The sequence below is a fragment of the Mesocricetus auratus genome, unplaced genomic scaffold (genome assembly GCF_017639785.1).
Source record: "Mesocricetus auratus isolate SY011 unplaced genomic scaffold, BCM_Maur_2.0 Super-Scaffold_100025, whole genome shotgun sequence".
Classification (NCBI taxonomy): Eukaryota; Metazoa; Chordata; class Mammalia; order Rodentia; family Cricetidae; genus Mesocricetus; species Mesocricetus auratus.
In genome coordinates, this window is record NW_024429206.1 from 18,165,292 (window position 1) to 18,190,528 (window position 25,237).

At 49.0% G+C, this 25,237-nt stretch overlaps 1 protein-coding gene and 1 long non-coding RNA gene across 3 annotated transcripts in view; both read left to right on the forward strand.

Moving 5' to 3' along the window:
* The window catches only part of Tmem132c (transmembrane protein 132C), a 288,371-nt gene extending 274,116 nt beyond the window's left edge, over positions 1–14,255 (forward strand). Inside the window, exons 6-9 of one of the 2 annotated variants that reach the window (XM_005080598.4) lie at positions 846–1,051; positions 2,385–2,658; positions 3,692–3,883; positions 11,463–14,255. In XM_005080598.4, the coding sequence (XP_005080655.1) occupies positions 846–1,051; positions 2,385–2,658; positions 3,692–3,883; positions 11,463–12,644 (1,854 nt within the window). In that variant the 3' untranslated portion in view covers positions 12,645–14,255. The remainder of the gene's footprint in view (positions 1–845; positions 1,052–2,384; positions 2,659–3,691; positions 3,884–11,462) is intronic. The other variant, XM_013120888.3, reaches the window with a different exon arrangement.
* Positions 14,256–21,788: 7,533 nt separating this feature from the next.
* On the forward strand, positions 21,789–23,392 carry LOC121133993. The gene is made up of 2 exons (XR_005870997.1): positions 21,789–21,855; positions 22,384–23,392. It is a non-coding gene; the product is annotated as an uncharacterized LOC121133993 (long non-coding RNA).
* The last annotated feature ends 1,845 nt before the right edge of the window (positions 23,393–25,237 follow it).

Consider the following 25,237-nt stretch of genomic DNA (forward strand, 5'->3'; position numbering starts at 1 on the left):
ATGGGGCTGTGTGAGTAGGAGAGGGGGTACAGAGACTGTGAGAAAGCATGGCGGGAAAGATCCCAGACCCCTTGGCATTCTTGGAGGTTGGGCCATGGGGGACTGGAGCTGTTTACCTTCTGAGCAGATTTCAGCCTGAATCACTCTCCTGGTGGCCACCACAGGTCCTGTGCACAAACAGGCTTCAGCCTCAGCTACAGTTTTCTGCAGATGCAAGTTCACTTGGAGCTTGAAAGTCCTTACCTCACTTTGTTCTCTGCTTTCTTTCCCAGCAAAGGCACCCTCAGCCTGGGAGCTGGGAGCTGGAAAATACCATGTCTTTTATCCATGAGATGGGCAATTCTGGGTGAGGCACCCAATAGCAGCATCTTTCAAGGGTTTCTCTCTTCCTCTGCATACCCAGGTCTGCTTCTTCACTCTTGTTCCTTAGGTTCAGATTCCCATTAAACCAATGCCACTGAATCCTTATCTCGGGCTCTGCACTGGAAGCAAGTGTGCTTTGCAATAAAGTAGAACAAACCGGAGGCAGAGTAGATGGCTCACTCTATAAAGTACTCACCAAGAAAGAACGAGGACCCAAGTTTAGATTCCCCAACCCCATATAAAAACTGGGCATGGTGGTACATGCCTGTAATCCCAGCAATGAAGAAGTAGACACAAGAGGACCCAGAGGCTTGCTGACCAGGAGATACCCGATATTGACTTTTGGCTTTCGTGTGCATGTGCTCACATGCTGTGTGTACTTACAGGCGTGTGTGTGTGTGCGCGCGCGCACATGCTAATAAACTGAATGTGGATTGTCAGCACAGCCATATGACCTCCATCCTCTCTCTCTATCTTCACAGGTGTCAGATCACTGTGACTATGTCTTTGTCAATGGCAAAGAGATCAAGGGCAAGGTGGACTCTGTAGTGAATTTCACATACCAGCACCTGAGCGCACCCCTCCATGTCACCGTGTGGGTGCCACGGCTTCCCCTGCAGATCGAGGTCTCTGACACAGAACTCAGCCAGGTTAAGGGCTGGCGGGTTCCTATCGTGGCCAGCAAGAGGTGAGCCAGCGGTGGGAAGATGCCACCAACCCCAACAGCACCGACTTGATTCACAGATCCCATTGAAGGGACCCAGGCAGGACCCAGGATGCAGTAGAAGCTGGTGTTTCTATGGCCTTGACAGCATACTCTTTGGAGGTCACAGCCCACATCCTCTGGCTATGCCCACACATGGCTGAGGGGCAGGTCTTGAACCCAAGTTGTACTCATATACATGGAAGCCTTATCCCTTGCGTAGAAATGGCTCCTTTACAACAGTAAACTGCTGTCTCTTCCAGTCCCTCAACCCCCAGCAGGTAGGGATGGCTTCAGTTTTTCCAAGTTAAATGGAGACTTGATCTTCATTCTCCATGATGACAGCATTTCATGTGAGAGTGTGATGATGTCCTCCTGTGTGACCCTGGGTTGTCACAGACAGGACTTTGGTCACAATTTTCCTTGAATGAGCACATCTCAGCTGAGGGAAGGTTGCTGCTGAAGCCCAGTTTCCCACTTGTACTTTTCCATCACAGACTATCAGGTGGTTTGGTTCCCAGACAGCCCCCCTGGATCCCTTCATTTTGAAGGACAAGTTAGCACACTTCAAGAAAAGTAACTGATGTCCAAGGGAGATTATTCAGGAAAGTGCTATGAAAACAGGAGAACCCGAGATCCATCCATAGAACCTACATTTAAAAAAAAATGCTGGGACTGGATGGTGGTGGCGCATGCCTTTAATCCCAGCACTTGGGAGGCAGAGCCAGGTGGATCTCAGTGAGTTCAAGGCCAGCCTGGCTGCAAAGTGAGTTCCAGGACAGCCAGGACTGTTACACAAAGAAACTCTGTCTCAAACAAAAAACAAAAATAAAATGCTAGACATGGAGGCACAAGCTTGTAATTGAGTGGGGGTAGGGAGGCAGATGGGGCTTTGATGCTTAATAGGCCTCGCCTAATCCATAATGAGTTCTGGACCTATAAAGGACCTTGCCTTAAAAGAAGCAGAAAACGTGTCTGAGGATGACATTTGAGGCTGTCATTTGGCTCCACACCCATATACGTGCCCATGCACATGCACGCGCGCGAGCGCGCACACACACACACTTGAAAAATAAAAGCAAATTGGCTAGTGGCTGCTTATGGGGCCATGTGAGCTTATGAAATGCCAGCTGTCCTCCATTTGCCTGGCGGTGCACTCAAGCCTCTGCACTGCCCAGAAACGGATCCCAGGCTCCCAGCATGGGCTGAGACTCCCATCCTGAGCATTGTCTTCTGAGGTTGAGGCATATACCTGCCATCTTGGGATGCTCTGTGCGTCTCCTCTACCTGTCTTGAGAGCATCTCTCCTCCCACACAGGCCCACGCGGGACAGCGAAGAGGAGGAAGAGGAAGAGCAGAGAGGCCGGGGTTGTGCCCTGCAGTTCCAGCATGCCACGGTGCGCGTCCTTGCCCAGTTTGTGTCGGAGGGTGCTGGGCCCTGGGGCCAGCTGAGTCACCTCCTCAGCCCAGACTGGCAGTTTGACATCACCCACCTGGTGGCTGACTTCATGAAGCTCGAGTCCCCGCACATAGCCACCCTGCAGGACAGCAGGGTCCTGGTTGGGCGGGAAGTTGGGATGACCACCATCCAGGTAGGAAGCAGGGGCTCAGGAGCTTCGTGTCCTGTACCATTCTTCCTGGGACTAGGGGCTCCCTGGGAATAAGGCAGGTCACTGTGATCAGTCCATTGTCTCCATGATGACTCCAGAGGGTGACATGGGAACAGGAGTTGGACTTGGACCAGCCTTCCATTTCCAGCCTTCCTTCACCCATGGGAGCCCACCTCAAGGGCTGCACCCATATTCCCACCAGTCTCCCCTCCCACATAGTTCTCCACACTGGCTTCTATACCCTTGCATGAGACTTGCCTTTGCCCTGCTGCTGCAAATCTAAGGGGAAGCCTGGGTTTTACCCACTTTTTTCTAGACACTGTTATCTTGTGCATTCAATAAACTCTATATCAATCAAAGGAATGTGTAGGATGTTTGGTTCCAAGACAGATGATGGACAGGGGTAGCTTTCCTATACCCCTTACCACCTGACTTTCACTATCCTTCTAGAATGTCATGGAGGACGCTAATACCATAGTAAATGCTCCATCATTTCACTTGCCCATCTACAGCCCAGCCCTTCCGGACTTGCATGATGAGACAGGGCGGTTTTCCACAGAGATCCAGTGTGGCGGTGGAAGAAAGGAGGGGGCACTGATACAGTTCCGTTATCCCCAGTTGATCCACAGATGCCTTAGAATTGGACTCATGCTGTGCCGAGTCAGTCTGTGGGCAGCTCTTTGTGCATCCAGCCAGCAGGCTTACAGAGCACACTTAACTAGGTTGTGCGCCGTACGAGTGGTCCACTACCTAAATGGAAGGGGCCACTCCTTCTTAAAACGGAATGGGGTTTTGTGTTTATTTGCATTTACCAGCAGAGGTTTCTGGGAAGGGCTACACTGGCTGCTCACAGAAGCTCAGTGTGGGGCCACTAACAGTGACGGGAAGCCCGCGCCTCCTTGTGTTCTGTGTTCAGCATGTCTAGCCTGTCTCGGGTAGAGTAGGAAATCCGGGAGGGGTCCCTACGCCTGGAAATGGGTGTGAAGGCTCTTCTGTACCCCCACTGTTTCCACAGGTGTTGTCCCCACTGTCCGACTCCATCTTGGCAGAGAAGACAGTAACCGTGCTGGATGACAAAGTGTCTGTGACAGACTTGGCTGTCCAGGTGGTGGCTGGGCTGTCTGTCACCTTGCACCCCATCTCAGAGAACAACAAAGCCACCACAGCTGTGGTCACAGCCGAGGAGCTGCTGCGTGCCCCAAAACAGGTAGGGGTTGAGGCAGGGCAGGGAGGCCGTGGGGCTGGTTCAACAGAGAGGGGAAGGAGACGTGTCCAGGTTCACAGTTACAGGGAACACATGTGCTCAGCTCACACTTAAGCCTCTGGGACAAGGCAGAGGTGTGTCTGGCCCGCAGCGGCTCCTGGAAAGAAGATGGCTGACAGCATCCTCACACTCCTCACCCCACTCCTACACCCCCCACTCCTACTCTTCTCCCCACTCCCACCCCCTCCCACGCCCCCCACTCCCACCCCTCACCCCACTCCCACAGCATCCCCCATCCCTACCCCACTCCCATACTCTCCACTCCTACCCCTTAGCCCACTCCCATACCCCCATCCCTACCCCTTACCCCACTCCTACTCCTCACCCTACTCCCACATATCCTCCACTCCCACCCCTCAGCCCACTCCCATACCCCATTCCTACCCCTCACCCACCGCCCTCTCCTGGGCTGAGGAAGCACTGGGCAGACCGGGTCAACCCTAACGATCCACATTCCTTCCAGGGCCCATACACCCCAGCAGGTGCAGTCCTGCCTGCTCTCTGTCCCTGGTTCACTGCCCCAAGCTCTCTGGAGCTCCTGTGTGCTGCACGTGCCCCTCCTGCAAAGACCTTCTGGGATTCTACCCTTGCAGTTCTGCTGGCCTAAGTTGTATTCCCCTGGGCTCGCTCACCCCTGAACACTGCCTTAACTCCTTTCCAGCCATAGTTTCAAGCCCCCTCCACTCACTAATGCCATCCTTACAGCCCTGTTGATCTCTGCCTCTTCTGCCACGTCCATTATGCATTTGCTTACACCGCTGATATTGCTATTAATGTGTGCTCCATTTCTGTGTTTGCTTTTGACCTTATGGAAAGGGGCTGCAGGATAACTTGCCATAGGGGCAATGCTTTGCAGAGCATGGTAGGCTCATGGCAATTACCATCACAAGTAAGTGGAGGCTGGGAGCTGGTAGAAAGGGAGCGGGGAACCTGGAGTCCCACACGCTTCTGCACTGAAGATGATTCGGGAGGCAGAGCTCTGGGGGGGCCCACCCTGGATAGCCACAGGACCTCAGTCCTTAGAGGGAACAACTTCAGCTCATGTTTAAAAATTAAACTAATATCAACTATCATGTGCTACAAAGAATGTCTCTATTACCATTCCCCCCATGAGTGACAGTAACTACCCATCACTGCTAAGAGCAGAAGCAGTGGGGACCTCAGGATACCACCAGGGCAGACATTGGCTCAGGAACTTGGCTTCAAAAGCTGGCTCCCACAGGTAACACAGCCAGCAGTGGGAGCTGCAATGAAGTTCCAATGAAACACCAGTGTGGACAGGATATGCTAGGATCTTGGCCTGCCATGGAGGGGATAGGCAACAGGCTCTGAGAAGGAAGCAGTGGCCTTCACATAGCATAAGAGGAACAAAACAGTGTCAGTGGGAGTAGACATAATACTGAAACAGAGCACAGTGACCATCAGGGGTGCAGGCAGAGCAAAGCCAGGGAGGTTTGGTACTTCTAGGGAAAATCCAGAAAAGCCCCGATGTTTAGCAGAATTTCATTACTGGCAGACACAGGCTGCCTATTCCCTTGTCTATATGGCTGTGTAAGTGGTGCAAACAGGTAACACAGGCTATATGAAATCTACACAACCACATCATCCCTGCTGTGGGCTCCAAGAAGGGTCCTGGGACAGTGCTCAACATACATAGGTGTATCAGCTAGCTACTGCTGTGTAACAATCATGATTGCTTAACAACTTACTTCAACATTGTCTCAGCTCTGTGGGAGTTCATCTGGGCCCTGCCTTCAAGGTACCACAGTGCTGACTTCTTATTCGGGAAAGGATCTACTTTCAGGGGTGTTGTGGTTGGGAGCAAGATCCTTGCTGTGGATGACTGAAGCTCCCATCTCTTGGTCAGTTATTGTGATTTTGAGGGTACCTCTCTCGGGTCCTTGTGGCCGTCAGTTTCTTCTTCCACTATTTCTCTACCTCCCTCACCCACAACATAGTCTGCTATGACACCCTCTTCTACCACCGGCAGCATGTGTCAGTGACCCTAAAGGAGGCCGTAAATCCACCATCCCCTGGCTAGGTAGGCCAGGAAGTCATCCCTGTCCCATGGGCAACTGCACCGGTGGACACAGATGGGAAGGGCATCCCTCACCCATGCCCAGCTTCTGGAAACCCCACCAAGCTGTCTTTGGAAAGCCATCCTGAGCCAAGGGGTGGTGGCACACGCTTTTAATTCTAACACTTTGGAGGCAGAGGCAGGCGGGTCTCTGTGAGTTCCAGGACAGCCAGGTCTACACAGAGAAACTTTGTCTCAAAAAATAAACCAAAAGGCCATCCTTCCCATCACAGTAGACATTTGCTGCCTCACTTTAGTCCCAAACGTCAACTAGAGAGGCTAGGAATGTATTCCAGCCACATTCTGTCCACACTGGTGGCTCCTCTGCCCTTCTCCCTGAAGGCAGGAATTGATGTGATATGCTCTGGTTTGTAAGGGAGAGAGTAAAAGATGGCAAGGTGGCTTGCTCAGCAGAACACTTCCCTGCAAGCATGAGCACCTGAGTTCAGACTCCTAGAACCCAAATAAAAAGCCAGGTACAGGGATATACACTTGTCACCCTTGTGGGGAGATGGAGACAGTAGGATCCCGGGCTTGTTGGTTGGTAAACCTAGCTAAATCAGCAAGCTTCAGGGTTAGCGAGACCCTGTATCAAAATCTAAGGTGGAGAATGATTGAGGAAGATACTATCAACCTCTGACCTTCATACATGCAAGAAAATAGAAAAGATGAGGGTCAGAGGAACATGGGAAAAAGTCACAACCCGGGAGCTCTTTGCTAAGAACAGGCCATGAATTAGAATGGACAGGCATTGTAGCCTCTGGGATGTAGGATAAAGCCACCATCCACATCCAACAGGACCCATCTATCTTCATCAACCAGCAGTAATTGGATGCCCAGCCCAGATGCAGGAGACTCGGAGATAGAGCATCTTCAATTTGCAGGCCTGACTCTCTAAAGAAGCTGGGTCTAAATCACTGGTGACCATATGTTATTTGAAGTCACTTGGCCTTTGTCGTCTTGGGAGATGTGTGTTGGGTTCCCCAATGAAGTTCCTAGCTTTGCTGTAATGAGACTCTAGAAGGATCAGCATCTCAATCACAAGGCAGAGCTGATGGAAACGGCTCTGACCAGTCTCAAGTTTCAGTCCAACTGTCTGTCCTTCCAGCAGGACTTGGTTTATATCAACTTACTTCTCCACCCAGGTGTGGGGAGGAAAATTAATTTAAGATGAAGAGCCAGCTGCAATGAACAGCATTTTAATCTCAGCCCTAAAACAGTAAAGGCAGAGGCTTCTATGTGTGTCATTAGTAGCCTCCTTCCTGAAAATCCAGAAGAATATTAGCCTTGCTTATTTTTAAGCTTGGGTGGAAGTAAACAAAAATGAGTGAGTTATCTGGATTCTGGTGGGTGGTGTTAAGTATACGGCTGGGGCTTATTGGGTGACACAGATGGAGCTCCAAGTATAGAAACTTGGCACGGGGCCACATTCTGTCCATTTCCGTTTCCCCACAAACTGAGGCTGAAGCAAGGACTTCCTGTTTACATGGACAATGAAGGCTCCTCAGCAGGCAAAGCACACGGTGTGCAAGGAAGGGAAGGCAGGTTCTACAGCTATGTCACCCACTCAATCACCGATCAAGACAAGCTCGCCCGCCCATCAAGGCTGCTGGAGAGACCATGCCAGGCTAGAAAAGGTCAGGGCTGTACCGCACTCAGAGGAGGAGGGAGCCGGGCTCAGTGCGACACTACCTATCCATTGTTCATCCAGGACTGCCCCTGGTGGGTGTTAATTCCTTGGCGTTTCTGGCTTCGTGCAAGAACTCAGGTTCTAAGGCTAGAGGATGCCTTTGAGCAAAGATGAATAAGATGAATACAGAGTTGACTGTGGAAAGCTGAGCTCACAGCTGCTGAGTGGCAGGGTAATTGTTCCACACCACTGTGAGATTTAGAGTTAGTGCAGACTTTGACTCAGAAGCATAACTATTTCCCCTTTACCCTCGTTTTCCTCATCTTTGGACAAAATCCTAAGCATGACACTCTGAGCTTTCTCGTTTTTGTTTGTGTTTCTTCTGAAAGCCCACACCCTACTTATAGCTGCTTGCAGGCTTCCATTGCTGATGCTAACCCAAAAGATAAGAGTTTCTTTCTCCCCCTTTTCTCTCTCCCTCTTCCCAGAAGCTGCCAAGATTTACAACTTGCTTGTCCTTTTTTCTCTCAAATGTCAATAAAATGGCCCTCATGCTTTAAAACTGGATGGGGGTGGGAGTAGCAGTGGTGAGTGCAGTCCCCCTTGCTCTACAGAACTCTGCTCTGGGCTTTCTGCTCCAAACAGCAGAGACCCAGCTGCAATTGACCTAGTCAGAATGGAGCAGCCTGTGGAAAGGCACTCATGCCTTTAGGTAGAGCCAGATCCGGGTGCCCAAACAGCATCACCCAAAGTCTTCCTTTCATTCCTGCCACTTGCCTTCATGTTGGATTGCAGTCGACATCGCCTAGAATGTTCTAGATTGTTGCCTTCCTCATTCATATTTCCTCCTGAACCTTGCAGCTGGGCCACTGGCTAATCTTGCTCTCCTTTATACATCTCCATCTGTCTTGTCTTTTGTTTCTTCCTAGTCCTGAGGAAACGTGTTGGCTCTGTTGGCTAGTGAGCCGGCTCTCTCCTCAGACATGTCTCGTCTGCCATATACAGCATCCCAAGTGATTTACTCACTTGCCCCAACCCCATTCTTTTCTTTGAGATGGGGTCTCGTGTAGCCGAAGCTGGCCTCCAACTTGCTACACAGCTGAGACTGGCCTCCAACACTCCTGCCTCCATTTCCCAAGTCCCAAGACTGAAGGCTTCTGCTAACACACCCTGCTCACTTTTCCATTTCTAGACATTCTGTGTAGGTCTTCACATATCTCTGCCCTTCCCCGCTCACTTCTGCTCTCCTAGTTTCTGCTTTAATTTCTCCTTTGCCGTTTTATTTCATTAGCAATTTTTTCTTGGTTTATTTTAATCCAGTCTTTTTCAGTTGTTCCTGCATCTCCAATATTAGCCTGATAACCTTAGTTTTTAAGTTAGTAGTAGTAGTAGTAGTAATGGTAATAGTAGTAATAGTAGTAGGTGTATGTGTGTGTGTTTATGTGAGTGCATGCACGTACCACAGTGAATGTGTGGAAGTCAGAGGACATATTTAAGGAATTTGTTCTCCTTTTACCTTGACATGGGTTTTTGAGATTGAACTTATTGCCAGGCTTGTACAGTCAGTGCTTTGAACCACTGAGTCTTCCCACAGACCTCGTGTGTGTGTGTGTGTGTGTGTGTGTGTGTGTTTTAAAGCATCTTTTGTGACACCTGGCACCCTACCCACAGATGGAGTTTTGCTTTTATCAGGGGAGCCTTACAGCTGTTGCCTTACCTTGCTCTGCTCCTAAGGCGCTCCGTGTGGTTTGATGCTCACTTGGGTTCAGTTTCCAGTCTGTTTCTTTGCTTGCCTTCCCTGTGGAATACTCCCTTTGGCACACGGGGCAGTGCCACACCAGCCCAGGACTGAATACAGATTTCTTATTTCTACCAGTGACAGAGAGGAAATAGATTTTTCAACCCGCCATATGTGAAGGGGCTCTCACTGCCTCCTCTTGCTGCAGCAATAGATCTAAGAAGGCATGGCCAGGTGAGCAACCTGAAAGGCTCCTACAATCAGGACTGGTCTGGTGGTGAGGGAAGAACACAGCAGTGAGCCTTTAGGGAAAGGCTGAGCATAGCTGTTCTGGGTATGGCTAACCATGCGGATTTGGCAGTAGCTGATTCCTGGGTCTCCAGAGCAACAGGACTCTGTTAACTTCTTGCTAACCTGACAGGTGTGGGACACACTGCTTAAACTCATTGTAGTGACATCTGCTTTGCAAGGGAGGCATCCTCTTGAGTTACATATGTGCCGTTGTGATTCCCAACTTTTATCCAGTAGAATCTCAAGAGTTCCAGGTTTGTTCTGGGAACCCACACCTTAAGGCTCTGTCCATGGTGCTGAAGGCGAGGGCTTCAGCAGGAAATGTCCTGGAGCATCCATCTAGGTGAATCTGTGGGCACCATTGCACTGTATCGTCCCTGGGTTGTCTGATAAGCAATGTCTGTGCTTACTGAGAACTTAGCAAGCATATGATGGGGAAGCCAGGGCACTTCCAGGCCAAGAGCTCTCAAACTCCCTTCCCTGTTCACCACAATGGGAGAGTAGTTATGTCTGTTTGGGCCTTGACTGAATGATTACAGGTCTTCTTAATGATTCAGCCCATGACACTGGCCTAAGATTTGTTGTTGTGTCCCAGTGCAGCCAAGATGAGCCCAACAGGTGGCATGGGCATGCAAAGAGTGTGCCTGGGCATATCAGGGTTGTACAAAAGGAAGATAATCTTGCTTTCCTGTTCCCCACCACATAAAACAAAAGGCACCTTTAAGACCCCCAGGAAGAATAGGGTGGGTAGATGAATTAGGGTTCTCTAGAGAATAGGACAGAAAGAATGAAGATCTACATCAAAGGGGAATTTATTGAAATGACTTGCTGGCTGTGGTCCAGGTAGGCCAATAATGGTCATCTTATGATGGAAAGATTGAGAACCTGGTAGTTGTTCAATGAATGACCTTGGATGTGTCTGCAGTCTGAATCTGGCTCAGGAGTTCTGGATGATTCCTGGAGAACTGCTGGTCTTCAGTCCATGTTGGAAACTTGAAGTTGGATTTAATGACAGCTGCAGCAACAGGAAAGACAAACTTGTCAGCAAGAGTGCGAGCAAGCAGGCAGAAGGCAAAGCTTCCTTCCTCCATGCCCTTTTTTCTGAGATGCCACTAGAGGTGTGGCCCAGGGTTAAGATGGGTCTTCCTGCTTCAGATAATCTGATTAAGAAAATCCCTCCCATTGTGTCCAGCATCAAAGGCTTCTGTTGATTCTGGATGTAGTCAAGTTGACGATCAAGATTTGCCATTACAGGAGAGAAGAGAGACTTTCTCTGTTTTGAGACAATATCTCATGTAACCCAGGATGATATTCCTGCTTCCAACTCCTCCTCAGGTGCTAAAATGAAAGGCATGCTCTGCCCCACCTAGTCTAAGCAGTGCTTGGAGTCAAACCCGAGACTTCATGCATTCTAGGCAAGCATGTTATCAACTGGCCCATATTCCCAGCCCGTAGTTTCCAGTTTCAGGTCTTTGGCTCTGACAGAATTCCCTGCCTCATTTTCCCACCTCTAAAAACACCCTTTGCCCTGTGAAGCTAATGGAGTCCAGAAATTAAGGGGTTGGCAGATAACAAAAAGCTGGTCTGGGGCTGTGTGTTTTCTGCATGACTTATGCTGGGCTGTGTTAGGATATCTCTCTGGCAGAAAGCATATTTGCTTCCCCAGTACATTGGCACCCGATCAGGACTCGATGTCATCCTTTCTATTACTTTGCTGGTGTTCTAGGATAGGTCCCTGGAGATAAAGCACCCCCCCAAGTGGTTCTCATGCTCTCTATCCCTGCAGGAAGCTATAGTCAACACATGGCTCCAGTTCAGTGACGGCTCAGTGACACCCCTGGACATCTATGACACCAAGGACTTCTCCTTGACTGCCACATCTTTGGACGAAGCTGTCCTGTCCATCCCACAGCCCCTCTCACCTTGGTGGCCCATTGTGGTGGCTGAAGGAGAAGGCCAGGGCCCACTGCTCCGAGTGGATATGTCCATTGCTGAGGCCTGTCAGAAATCCAAACGCAAGAGCGTGCTGGCTGTGGGCATCGGACACATGGGGGTCAAGTTTGGATGGGATGATACTGACTCCAGCCAGGCAGGAGATAAGGATGAGGAAGAAATAAAGAACCATGCCAGTGATCGCCGGCAGAAGACTCAGGACCTGGAACGCCCAGGCCAGGATGAACGCTACCATGGCAACTCTCCCGGAGATCGTGAGGAAGGGGCCCTGCTTAGTGCCACCACCACTGCCAAGTCCCTGCTGGATAACAAAGTGGGGAAGAGTGGCAGGCTGAATGGGGCCAGGCTACACAGCATCCCCATAGACTTCACCAACTTCCCAGCCCATGTGGACCTCCCCAAGGCCGGGAGCACACTGGAGGAGAATGGTCTGATGCAGACTGCCCATGGCCTGAGTGACCTGGAGATTGGGATGTACGCCCTTCTGGGGGTCTTCTGCCTGGCCATCCTTGTTTTTCTCATTAACTGTGCCACCTTTGCCTTCAAGTATAGGCACAAACAGGTGCCTCTGGAAGGCCAGGCATCCATGACCCACTCTCATGACTGGGTGTGGCTGGGCAATGAGGCGGAGCTCCTGGAGAACATCGGGGATGTGTCGCCACCCCAGGATGAGCACACGACCATCATAGACCGAGGTCTAGGAGTCTGTGAAGAGAGCAACCACCTGCTTCTCAATGGTGGCTCCCAAAAGCACATGCAGAGCCAGGTCCAGAGGCCACCAGGCTCTGGGGGGCGGCAGGGCAGGGAGCTAAGGCAGGAACCTGCAAATTCACCCACCTCCAAGATGAAGAAAGTGAAGTTTGCCACCTTCACCGTCCCCCCTGAGGACAGCTGCCCCACAGCGAACCCCATCCTCAGTAGTGACGATGACATCAAATGGGTTTGCCAAGACCTAGATGTGGGCACGTCCAAGGAACTCAGAACCTACCTGGAGAAATTCCAGCACAATGTGTAGTGCTCTGGTCACCTCTCCAACTTGGACAATGTCCTCCTTTCTTCCCTCCTTCGGCAGAGGAGCTGGATGGAGGGAGGTCCCAGTGGACTGAGTGAGGAAGACGGACCCACAAAATACCAGCTAGCAGTTTAGAAGCTGGGAAGGGAAGTTTTTATATTAAAGGTTTTTGTTTTTGTTTTGTTTTTAAGCAATTGAGGACAGATAGGTTTCCAGATGTTTGAGTCTGACTCCACAGGGAGGCAGAGTGGATCCATGATAGAACTGCTCAGAGGTGAGAGTGTTATTTTATGAATCAAAATACACTGCAGACAAGCTACCAAAAATATTTGTTAAAAAATACAAAAAGACAAATAAAAAAGACACAAATGACTGTTGGTTTATATTTCTAATAAAGGAACAAGATGTAAAATTGGGCTTGCTAAGAGGCCGCCTCCATTTTAATTCAATCTTCATGTTTCTGGGGACAGCCCGTGCCCATCAACACTGCTGCCCAAGAGGAAGTCCATCTGAACTCTGGTTGCCTCTTAGGAAGAAAGAGAATTTTAAATTTTATTCCTTATCTCTTCTTGCTTCCATGTCTCCCTTTTGTGTCCTAGGCTTCCATTTGATTTAATTTCATGCTTATTTCTGAGAACCAAGTGGTATATTTTCCTAAATGAAATATAAATTATATTTCTAGTCATTAGATAGGGTTTTTTCTCTTTTTAGGAAGACCATCAATGAGTCTGATCTTTTTGTTGTGGCATTAACCTGTTTTTATATCTCCCCTGCTTTGTTACCATTTTCTGGCTTGTTTGTTTGCTTGTTTTTGTTTTTTAACAATATAGGAAGTGCCCAGTTCCTTCCATGAGGAGAGTGATCCCCGCAATCATTATCAGTTGGGTCAGGCCAGTGGGTGGAATAATGTTTACAGTTGTCTGGATAGGATATGGCCAGGAGAACAGAGTGAAGCCTGTGACACCCAGTAGTCACTCCCTGTGAAGTCAGAGACTCCGTGTATCCATCAGTGTGGACATAGGGATGCCTCTATGTAGAAAGATGTTAGTCCAATCCATAAGTTCAGGGTGTTCAAAGTCAGGCAGATAGGCCAGGTCAACCACAAGAGACAGCCAACACTGCACTGAACAAACAGAAAAGATATTTGGGGGCAGAGTTTAGTTATCTGATTTTATTGGGCAGGGTGAACCAACATAAACTCAAAATGATAAAAATCTGTTAGATTGTCAAACTGTGGCTTTGCACAGCTGTGTAACAACACAGCACAGTATCATATCCACTCAAAGCAGAGTGTTTGCATGAAAAGCAGGAGGGAGCAGATGGACTCCTAGGGTGTCCATAGCCTGGTGCTCTCTGTCCACTAGCTGGGGGCGAGGCCATCCGGTACTGTGACTCTCAGCAGAGCAGTACTCATAGACATACCAGGGGATGGCCACTGTTTTAACTTTTTTCTATCACTAAAATCAGTAGTTAATAAGAAAAGGTCCTGGAAGCCTGATGACTTCAGCTGAACCTTCGACACATATATTTGTAGCACTTACAATAGATTTTAAAAGCTATTTATTTACACCTGTGGTGGCAGTTGTCATTAAAACGCTTGCCATGGCTTCACAAGTCAGTGTCTCGTGGGATTTTCTTGCTTGTCCTGCTCCCTATCCTCCAGTCCTGACAGGTACAAGCCTGCTGAAGAATTACCCTGTGACTGATCAAGACCCCCTGAATCTGGGTGTCAGTGAGGAGGCCTAGGTAATCTATTGAGCCTTGGACAGCAGATCAGTACCCATCCCAAGTATACACACGGTCTCTGGACTCCCATAGAACAATGTGAGGTGCACTCTCACCCTGAACTCTTGGGGAAGGGTCTAGGCCCTGCCCTATATGAAATGACAGACTATGGACACCCCCATGGAGGGCCTCACCCTCCCTGGGGGAATGAGGGGATAACGGGGGGGGGGGGGGGGAGGGCACGGGAGGAGGGGAGGGAAAGGGAGAGGGACCTCGTACTGACTTGTGAAGCAACCTTGTTTCTTATCTAAATTTAAAATGGAAAATAAAAATATTAATAAAAAAAAAAGAATTACCCTGTGAAAGAAGAAACAACACACTTGTTCATTTCTGACCAGATCCACAGACCCACTGTTTCCTGCCTGTACTCAGGGTCACAGCAGGGCAGCTTGAAGGCAGCTGGTCATACTCAGTCAGGAAGCAGAGAGAGATGAACGCTGGTCTCAGCTCATCTTCTCCTTTTTATTCAGCCCAACCCATGGGATGGCTCTGCCCACATTCAAGGTGGGTCTTTCCTCCTCGGTTAATTCAGTCTAGAAACTCTCTCACATTTATCCCCTAGGAGATTCTAGAACCTGATAAGGTCATCAATAGCGACCATGATAACCCATATCCCAAGGACCCACTAAGTGCCAACTGTTATTAAAGACTTTCCAGAGAGATGGATCAGTGGTTAAAATACTTGCTGTGTAAGCCGGAGTATCAGAGTTCGGATCCCCAGAGCCCATGTAAATGCTGGGTGGGCGTGGCAGCCCACCTGTAATTCTAGCCTCGAAAGGCAGAGACACGAGAGTCGCTAAAGACAACCGGTTTTGTGAGCTCTGGTTTTGATTGGGAGACCTTGCCCCAGTGAATAAGGTAAAAGAGTTATGGAGGGCGATCCATGACATCTTCTTAGAGCTTCCACATCTGTGCACACCCACATACGTGCAAACAAGCACACACACGTGCACCACATAACACGCATGAAAATAGAAAGAGACAGGCCTTTCTGTTGGTTATTTCAGTCCTTATGGTCTTTTGCCATATTCATACATCTCTTTGAATGCAAACTTAAGACTCGAGTATGACCTCACTTAGAGAGTGAGGCTTTCTGTTTTCAGATCCTGGGTCGTCATCTCTGTCCTCAAGGATTCACTGCCGTCTCTACTCAGCACCAGCTCTACCTAGCTTTCCTTTGTATGAACTCAGACTGTCACTGGGTACAAACACAGGACACCTCACCCAAGGACCCGTGTGTCAACTCACCACTCAAAAGTATCTTTTTTTATACAGATATTTTTCATTTGGTTCTAGTCATCAAATCCAACAGGAATAATTTGTCTTGAGGCTGCTGAACCAACAATCCACTTGACACCAACTGATGGGCTGTACCTTTGCTGGTAAAGGGAGAGGTAATAAATGAGACTATGGGGCTGTCAGTCAAAGGCAGAGTTGGAGAGCTGTGGACAGGTGCAGGCTACATAGCGACTCTGCTGTTACCTCCCATTCCTAGACAGACTTTGTTGATACCCTGGCTTCTCCCTCTCCCTGGGTCCTGGGCAACCTGACCCTGTTCTTAGACCCAACTCCTCTTTTTCTCCTGCTCCATGATTTCTCCTCAGCACCCGCCTGTCACTCTGTGCCAGCCTCTCCTGGGCCTGGGCATTCTCCTTAGGAAACCGTTCCTGGACGTGGGGCCTCTCTAATCCTCAGGCTGTCTCCCCGCCCCGGGATCACTCTTCTCTGGGCTGCTTTCCCTCACTCGGGATCCATCTTTGACAGGTGATTGCTCCTAAATGACAGCTGTCAAAGGTTGCATGAGCTAGATGGCTGCATAAGAATTGTGCATGCAGAAACTGCCATGGCTGCATCGTGCATGTGTTAGGTGGCTGCATAAGGGTGCACATGTAGAAACCACGTGGAACTGAGGCCATGCGGAGCTGGGCCAACGGCAGCTCCATGACTCCAGTTTCAACGGCCCCAATGGCTGAGACTCGTTCTAAACCGTTCCCGTTCCCTATATAAGCAAGTGTCTCCTGCCTGTCCTCTCCTTTCCATTTCTGCCCCCCCTCCCTTTGTTCCCTTTCCCATGGGGGTTTGTTGGGTTTGGTGGATCGTGTTTCATCATTTGCAGCAAAGAACAGCAGACTTCCCCACTCTTCTCATGGTCTTGCAGAAATGTGATGGGCTGGGCTGGGGGGACAACTTGGTTGGTAAATCACTTGCCAGGCAAGCATGAGGACCTGTGTTTGACTCCCCCAACCCAGAACCATTTTATACAGGCGGGAATGTTGGCACATGCTTGTAGGCACACTGGAGGCAGGTGGAACCCTCAGCTTTATAGCCAGCGAGCCTAGCCTACTTGGTAAATTAGAGGCCAGTGAGAGATTCTGTCTCAAAAGAAACTGTGGACAGTTCCTGAGGAGCAACACTCAGGGGTGTCTTCAGGCCTTAATTCACACACACACACACACACACACACACACACACACACACACACACACAGTGCTGATCAAAATAAAGGAATAGAGTACTTCTCAACTTGGAGACCTTCACATCTCTATTAACACCAATATTCACTACAGAAGAAGTAATACAAGACTATTCACTTTCGCTTTTCTTTTATATCAAGGCCTGTGTCAAACCTTGTCCAACCAAGGACCCAGCACAGAAGTGTGAGCCCTAATTCTGACAAGGAGTCCATCTCAAGGCATCCACTTTTAGGTCACAGCTAGAATGTGACAGAGCCAGGATTCAGTATCCAAAGAGGATGGTCTTAGTTGTCATGTGAATGCAAGCTTTACATATGTTATCTTGGGTTAAAAATGGAATTTGAGCTATGGAAAAGAAATTCAGATCCACTACACAGCATTTGGGAGATGAAAAAAAGCCAAAGAAATAAGAGTCCAAAAAACTCCCCTCTCCTTGCAGAAAGAGAAATGAACAATTCAACTTATAAGATGAGGGTGTCTTCCTCATCTTCAGCATTGTACATAATTTTGTGTGTGTGTTTGAATTCTTAGAGCTTATTGTTACAAACAACAACCTTGCTTAATTTTAAATATTAAAGGATCCTATAAACAGTGTTTTAAAAAACCTCTTTTACAGAGAGAGTTGCATTCTGTGGTCCAGGCTAGACTAGAAAGCAATATGTAGCCCAGGCTGATGGCAAACTTGCAGCAATCCTCCTGCCACAGTCCCCCCCATGCCCCCAATCCAGGAATTACAAATGCACACCCAACACTATGTTTTCATGATTTCAGAAGGTGCTATGCAGGCTGCTGAGGGAAAAATGTCATCAAAGGTCTTATCGGTGAATGCTCCAATACTGACCTACCAGGGAAGATGAGCCCACTGTGGGATAGGGGCAAGACTGTTGATGGGGTAACCGGTTGCTCTCTTGACAGGATTGAGGCCAGCTCCACAGGAGGTAATTCATTCCTGGCACTGTAAACGTGGTCAAAAATCCATGACTAGGGAAGTCATATATCCTAGGGGCGGCCTCCTGATAATGATTTCCTGAATGTTCATGTTGTCAAATTACCTTCTAAATAAGTTAGGTGTACAGCCTTCGATTCGTGCTGCTCCCAACCTTGCAAAGAACAGCTTCTTATTGCAGTGGGTAGCAGTTAATGCAGAGACACAGTACTAAGAAAAGGAGAGGGAGTGCTCAGCCATAGACGTTTACAGGACTCAGGGAACACTGAGGAAGAACAGGCAGACAGGATGTAAGAACAGAGCATGGGTAAGAAGCTGAGATGCTGCCCTCTAGACACGATGTGGCCATTGTACACATGAACACACAGCAGCTGTGATCACCTTCATGAGATCAAGCCAGTTAAAAACTCCAACATGGAGGGGAAAGGAATTCTGGAACCACAGCCATAGCGGAGGAACTGTTAGTAGTTGATGACTTCTGGGGAGGGGTCACTTTTCTTTAGGAGTATGGCCACTGGTAGGTCCCCCATGTCCCAATGGATGACACCACACCCGTGAATATATGAGCAGCACTAATTGGACGCCATGGGTTAAGCAAACAAATACAAAGAGAAGGCATGAAGTTAGGAAGGAGATTATCCTGGTTGATCATGGGAAGAGTTGAAGGGGGGGCAGGGAGGGGTGAATACGATCAAGAGAGGTTTTGTATACACGCATGAAATTTTCAAAGAATGCATGAAAATATGTTGAAAAAATATTAAGGAGGGAGAAGCAGGTGGCGCTCAGAGAAGTTTTAATGAGACTGCTCAAGGAGGACAATGAAAGCCACTTGGAAGAACACAGCTTACATGGACCAGGACACAGCAGACAGAATACAAAGCAAACACAGTGGGGGTGTAGAGAAGAGTTTCCTGTGTACACTGGACACAGAGCTGGGTTCCATGCATGATCCATTTACCCCTCCCTGCCCAACCACGGAAGACCGTGCCTGCCTGCTATAAGAGAACAGAGGCCAGCTACCATCAGCACGTGCGCTTGTAAAGCGGGCACATTTACTCCAGGCCACACAGTGCCCGGTCATTTCACTACAGCCCTCTTGTGTTGAGTTTGAGGATGCTGCAATGTGCATCCTCAAAAGGGTTTGCTGCGTGAGTCTTATTAGTTACTTCTAAGCAGCAAAACCTGAAGCGAACCTGGGAAACTCGAGGCTCTGACAGCTGAATTCTGCTTCCAGGTGGACAGGTTCACTGGAAAAACCTGTGCCAAAAGAGACTCAAAGAAGACAGAGACAGAGGCCAAATTCTCCCAGCACCACTTGTCTTTGGGTAGAACCTTAGATTACATTTCAGAGGATGAGACACATGATGGCATTTTTTTCCAATTTATTTTCTACCAACCAAAATATTTTATCTAAAAGCCTTTTTCTTCCCCTGTCAAAAAAGTCACTAAATAGAAGAAACTACCAGATTGTGAAAGTTCATTGATTTTTTTTTTGTCCAGGTTAAGTTGAAGGTCAAGGTTTCCTTTTTCCTATCAGGTCTGCTGTCCTTTAAATGTCCTAGGAGACTCTGGAAACTGGGGTGTGTGGGGACACTGCAGATGGCTGTGGCTAGTTCCCTTCAGCCACTATACCAATGGTGAAAGTGTTGGGGGCACATGGGGTACGCACAGACCTAGCAAAGACACTGAGGGGTGAAGTCAGTCAGCAAACATGGAGCTCATACTATGGGCCAAAATGCTGCGTAAGCAGACTGAAAAACAAGAGGCAGGAGATTCAGTGGTTTTAGGGCTCCCCTTGATCCAGCATGATTAATAGTGTTCACTAATTACATTCTCAATGCCCAGAATTCCTCCCGCACGGACTTGAACTACAGCAAGGTTTTGCAAATCTAACTCCCTTCTCCCTGAGACTCGAGCAGGGACGATTGCCACTGTCCACGGCTGTCTGTCGAATGGGCACGTACAAGTCCTGAGCAGACTTCCTACCATATTAGTTCTGTCTTTCATTAATGCGCCAAGGAACCTGACAAAAGTCATTAGGAGGGACTCGTTTTTTGGTTCACGGCTTCTGAGGTTCAGTCCCTCGAGGCGGGGAAGGCAGAATGCAGTGACTCTGCAGCAGCATAGGGCAGAGGCTTCTCACACAGAGGCCACATGAGGAGGGGACTGCCAAGTAGGACCTTACCCACCCTACAGGGTTGATTCCCTCCCGGGTGTTGAGATTGAAGGCGTGCGTCACATCGAACCCACGTGTGAGTTTTTGGGTGAACTCTCCGTTCCCCATTCTTGACACGTCCCTGTCTCCGCTCCTGCCTGGAGATGCTTCTAGATCCTTCTGTGCACAGGTGTCACCCGTGGCTTCGATGGGAGTCAGGTGGAGTGTCAGTGAGTCTGAGGTTTGCAGACGCTGCTTTGCTAGTAAGTTCTCCGGCGATGTGGAAGTGCTTGGACCGTAGACTACATCTGGGCAGTGAGGGCCTCTGGAGTAAGCGGGACTTGAGTGAGAAACGGAAGTGGGGAGCCCGGTAGACCACGCTCCTGAAGACACCACAGAAGGCGCGGGCAGACAAGGTGCTGGAGGGTGAGCTGACGGTTCTACTTCCTGAGCCACAGGCAGCAGAAGCAACTGTGTCCCACCCTGGGCACAGGTTGAGCAAATGAGACCTCAAAGCCCACCACCACAGTGACACACTTCCTTCAACAAGGCCACACCTACCCCAACAAGGCCACACCTCCCAATAATGCCACTCCCTATCGGCCAAGCATTCTAACACATATAGGGGCCACACCTATTCAAACCACCACAAAACGACAGTGGTCAAAACCATTCACAACCCAGGTCCTTCCACTGATAATTGGTAATGAAGCCTGGTTTCAAATGCCACTGAGATTTTTAAAAATTTGGTGAAAATAAAACACTTCGCCAGGTCACACATGGCTCTCTGAACCTTCTCAGGGGAGAGCAGAATTGCTGGCCCCATTGCTAACGCCTCTGGAGAACAGCCCCTCCCTTGCCCTTTCCTGTTTTGCTGAGGCTGGATGTGAGACCCGCAATACTGGGCCAGGCAGGAACAGGTTGGCTGCTGTCCAGATACCACAGACAGCAAGGTCTCTTCCTGTGAAGAAAGATGAGTTGAGACGTGACTCTGAAGGCACATGAGAGACCAGGGCAGACTGACAAAGTCAGAGTGGATCTGAGCTCTGCGTTCGGCTCACCCAGGGCCTCTAAGGAAATCAGCTCCTTCCTAATGCTTTGTATCAGCAAAGGCTCACACTCTGGGCTCTCTTGCTCTCTTGTCTTCCCTCCCTCCCTTCCCAGGGGGAGGGAAAACATCAAGCTCCATTCAAGGCACACTGGAAGCAAACTGAACTCTTGGCTCTGATCAATGTAGAAAGCCTTTTCCATTCAATAGGAGAGAGACAGAGACAGAGAGAAACAGAGACAGAGAGACAGATAGATGGATAGAGACAGAGAGACAAATAGAGACAGAGAGACAGGGAGAACCGGAGAGATAGAGAGAGACAGAGACAGAGACAGAGACAGAGAGACAGAGACGGAGAGACAGATAGATGGAGAGAGACAGAGAGACGGAGACAGAGACAGAAAGAGAGACAGACACAGAAAGAGAGACAGAGAAAGAGAGAGAAACAGACAGAGACAAAGAGAAAGAGAGAAAGAGAAAGAGAGAGACTGTTTTTGCTTTCCTACCCAAGTCACATGCTGAATTTCTTTTTCTTTAGTTCTGAATGTGATTCATTGAGTAACAGGTATGGTGATTTTCTAAGAGTTAACCAAAATTGCCCCTATAGCCAATTAAGGTTGGCAAAACACCTTTGGCTTTGGGGGGGGGTCATGAAGAAGGCTTTATTCATTTTAAAAAGGCCAAAGCTCATTGTGATATTGCATGATGGGCAGGTATGACCACGTTCTGTTTCATGTAGGATCTGGGAGCATTCCTTGCATGAATAAGCTGAGAAAAGAAGTCACTAAAAGCAGGAGAGATCAGAGGTGGGTTTTGTTGTTGTTTGTTTTTTGTATTTCTCACTTAGACAGCCATAGTGGTGCTGGTTTGGAAGGATCTTTAGAAGGTAGAGCCTCACTGCAGGAATTGGGATGGTGGGCTTTGAGATTTTTACGTCTGCCTCTGCTTCCTAACTGGGGACACAACTGAGCATTCACCTTCCACTCCTACTGTCATTCCTTCTGTGCCATGCATGATGGACTTCGTCCCCTTGAACCTGAGCCAAATAAGCCCTTTCTCCTTTAAGTTGCTGCTTGTCAGGGGTCACAACAATGAGAATAGTAATTAGCATGGCCTCCTACTAATGTGGCCAATGTTCTTACATAGAGGGGGCTGGGGCCACGATGGTGGGTTGCTCTTGCAGAGGACCGGCGTTGGGTTCCCAGAATCCCTCACTGGGAGACTTAACAACTGTCTATAACTCCAGCTCCATGGGGATCTGCTGCCCTCTTCTGGCCAGAGTCGGTATTGCATTGCCCAAGCACATGGTATATACCACTCCCCAATCCCCACAGAGTATGGCCGCACAGAAGAAGGATCAGGTGAGGACACAAGAAAACTGACACCTGACACCTGAAGATGCCTCCGGTGATGCCCAACCCACTCACACCTTGATCTTGGATTCTTCAGCCTCAGGACTGTGAGAGAGGCGCTTTCTTCTCTCCAGGCTGTCCATTGTGTTTGATTTTCCTTTTGCATCACCCGCCAAGTGTCTGGGTCCAGAATCCTCTCTCTGGACAGTAGTGGTAAACGGTCTGTTCCCAGGTTGCCAGAGGCCTCCTCTTGGAGACCAGCTCCCAAGGGTGGAGCATGAAGCTCAGGTGCCTGCACTAGGAAGAGAGGAACGTGGGGCATAGATGTTTGCAGAGCAACTTGACCACATCTAGCCAAGCTGCCACAGGAAGCTGGTGTCTCTCATCTTGCTGTATCTCTAAGAAGACAGTCTCCCTTAGCAGTCTTCTTTCTGGGTTGCCATGATGACGCAGAGTCCAGATCGGGGTGGTTCCATTAGCCTATGCAGTAGCCGTGTGCACATGTGAGTTCACTTTGAGCCCCACGGGTAGTCACGCAACTGATATGAGGGCCACGTGTTCATTTTGCTAATGTTGGCAGTACGCAAGGCCAAGGGACAAGAGCTGTGTGGACTCAGTGGCAGTCTCCTTTCACGGGGGCCTAAGCAGCAATGTGAACCCCAAATGCCTCACCCTGGGAAGCCACAAGTGATGTTAGGGAAGGCTGGTCCAAATGGGTGTCTGGATACGTCCTTTGCAAGAGCAAGGCAGCCAGAGGGGGTTTCAGACGGGGATGTGGGCTGCCCTAAATGAGCCGATCTCCAATAGGTAATGGCAGCAGTTAGACTATACCGTTATCCCGGTGGCGTTGCCATGGAAACCCCTTTCTGCCTTTGAGGTCTACCCTCAGCCACTTCTCACCCAGTGGTGTCCACTTCGATATTTCATAAAAATTGTAATGTGTCTTGATTGTTGCAAAGCTCCTGCCTCTGTGACTCGTGGATCACACAAACAGACACAGTTCTCTGTGTGGGTTGTTTGTTTGCTTTTTTCAAAATACCCTGGCGTCCTTCTTGAAGGCAAATTTGCCAGTAGGCTTGTGACTTGGCTCCCAACCAGAAAGGTAAGTTTCTTCTTCCCCCTCCTCTTAGGGAGATAGAAGGCATAGACATGTACTGCCACGGGGTGCCAGGAACAAGACTGAAGCCTCAGGATCACTTCCTGGGCTTTCAATAGCCTGAAGATGAGAGGAGAGAGAATTAACCAAGATGAGGCCAGAACTCTCCTCAGAGCACCAATCCATGCTGTCTTTCAGTGGTATTAATGTCTCTTGTGGCTGGGGGCGGGAGCGGGTAAGAATGCTTGCCACCAAGCCTGACAATCTGAGTTCGGTCCCTAGGACCTACATGATGAGAACGGACTCCTGCAAGTTGTCCTCTGACCCTCACACATGCACCATGCCATGAACACATGTTTAAACACATATACACAGATCCCTTTTATTAAACCTTTATTCTGTGTGCACATGCGAGCTTGTGCCAGGGCTACATGTAGAGATCAGAGGACAACATGCAGGAGTCAATTCTCAATTCCCACCATGTGGGTCCTGGAGATTGAACTCGGGTCATCAGGTTAAACTTCAAGCTCTTTTAGCTGCCCAGCCACCTCTCTGGCCCACTATAAGTTCTTTAAGCTTCGGGTATAGCCAGGTCCAGGTGCTCGTCCAAGGTCTTGGTTATGTATCTGTTAGCTCTGACTTTCTACGTCCCAGGCAGCAGGAAGGGGACCATCAAGAAGCTTGATAGCTTTTTAGCCCCTCTAATAGCAGAGCCAGTTTCTCCTCTGCCCACTCAAAGTGTTTAGAATCAAGTCTCTGGATCACTGTCTGTGTCAAATGGCAGCCTCATGGATTCATTCCCCCAACATCAATGCTTTCTTCACCCCCAATCAGAGAGAATGGATTCAGAACTGGGGCAAGGGAGAGGGAGAAAGGTGTGGCTTTTACCAAATGTGTGTCCCAGTGCAAATCACACCTTTATCTGAAAGCAACTTTAACTGCACCGGGGGAGCAGGAGGCAGTTAACCACCAGTGCTCACCCCTCCTGATCTTTTGCAAGCAGAGAGTGCTGTGGGTTTGGAAAGCGTGTTCAGCAGCAGCTGGCCGTAGCTGGCCATGTATTTTGACATCCATTAATATCTTTGTGGATTTAACATCTTGTCTTTAAGAAACTGGCAAATCCCTCTTCCTCCCTTCCCTTCCCCTGACTTCTATGCCAGCCACAGGTGCTGGGAACAGATAAGGTTTTTAACAGTAAGTCCACAGGATGCTGAGATAGACAGTTCTAGGATGTTGTCTGGTTGTTGGATCGGCAGGGTGGAAGGTCTGCGATCTCTGTCCTGGAGCTCTGAGGAATCATCGAAAGCGGTGTTCCACCACTCTCATCAAAGAGGATAACAGCACTCCAAACAGAAAGCAGATCAATAGAGGTGATATGGGGCTGCCCTCAGTTCAGAGGCAGACGCTGTTAACACAGCTCCTCTCAAGCCCTTGGACATTTCTGCAGACGCAGGGTTATGGGATCTTTAATGGGAAATGCTGGGTTTTGGAGTCAGTCAAACTTGCTGGCAGAGGCAGGTGTGGTTGAGAAGATTCTTTGGTGCTCGGTATGAAACTTGGTGGGACAGTACTTGACTAGCGTTAGCCAAGGCCCTGGGTTCCATCCCCAGTATAAAGAGATGATTGGTAGGTGTATAGATAGATAGGTACATAGATAGATATGTAGATAAATGGATAGATAGACAGACAGGTATATAGGTAAGTATAGTGTGTGTGTGTGTGTGTGTGTGTGTGTGTGTG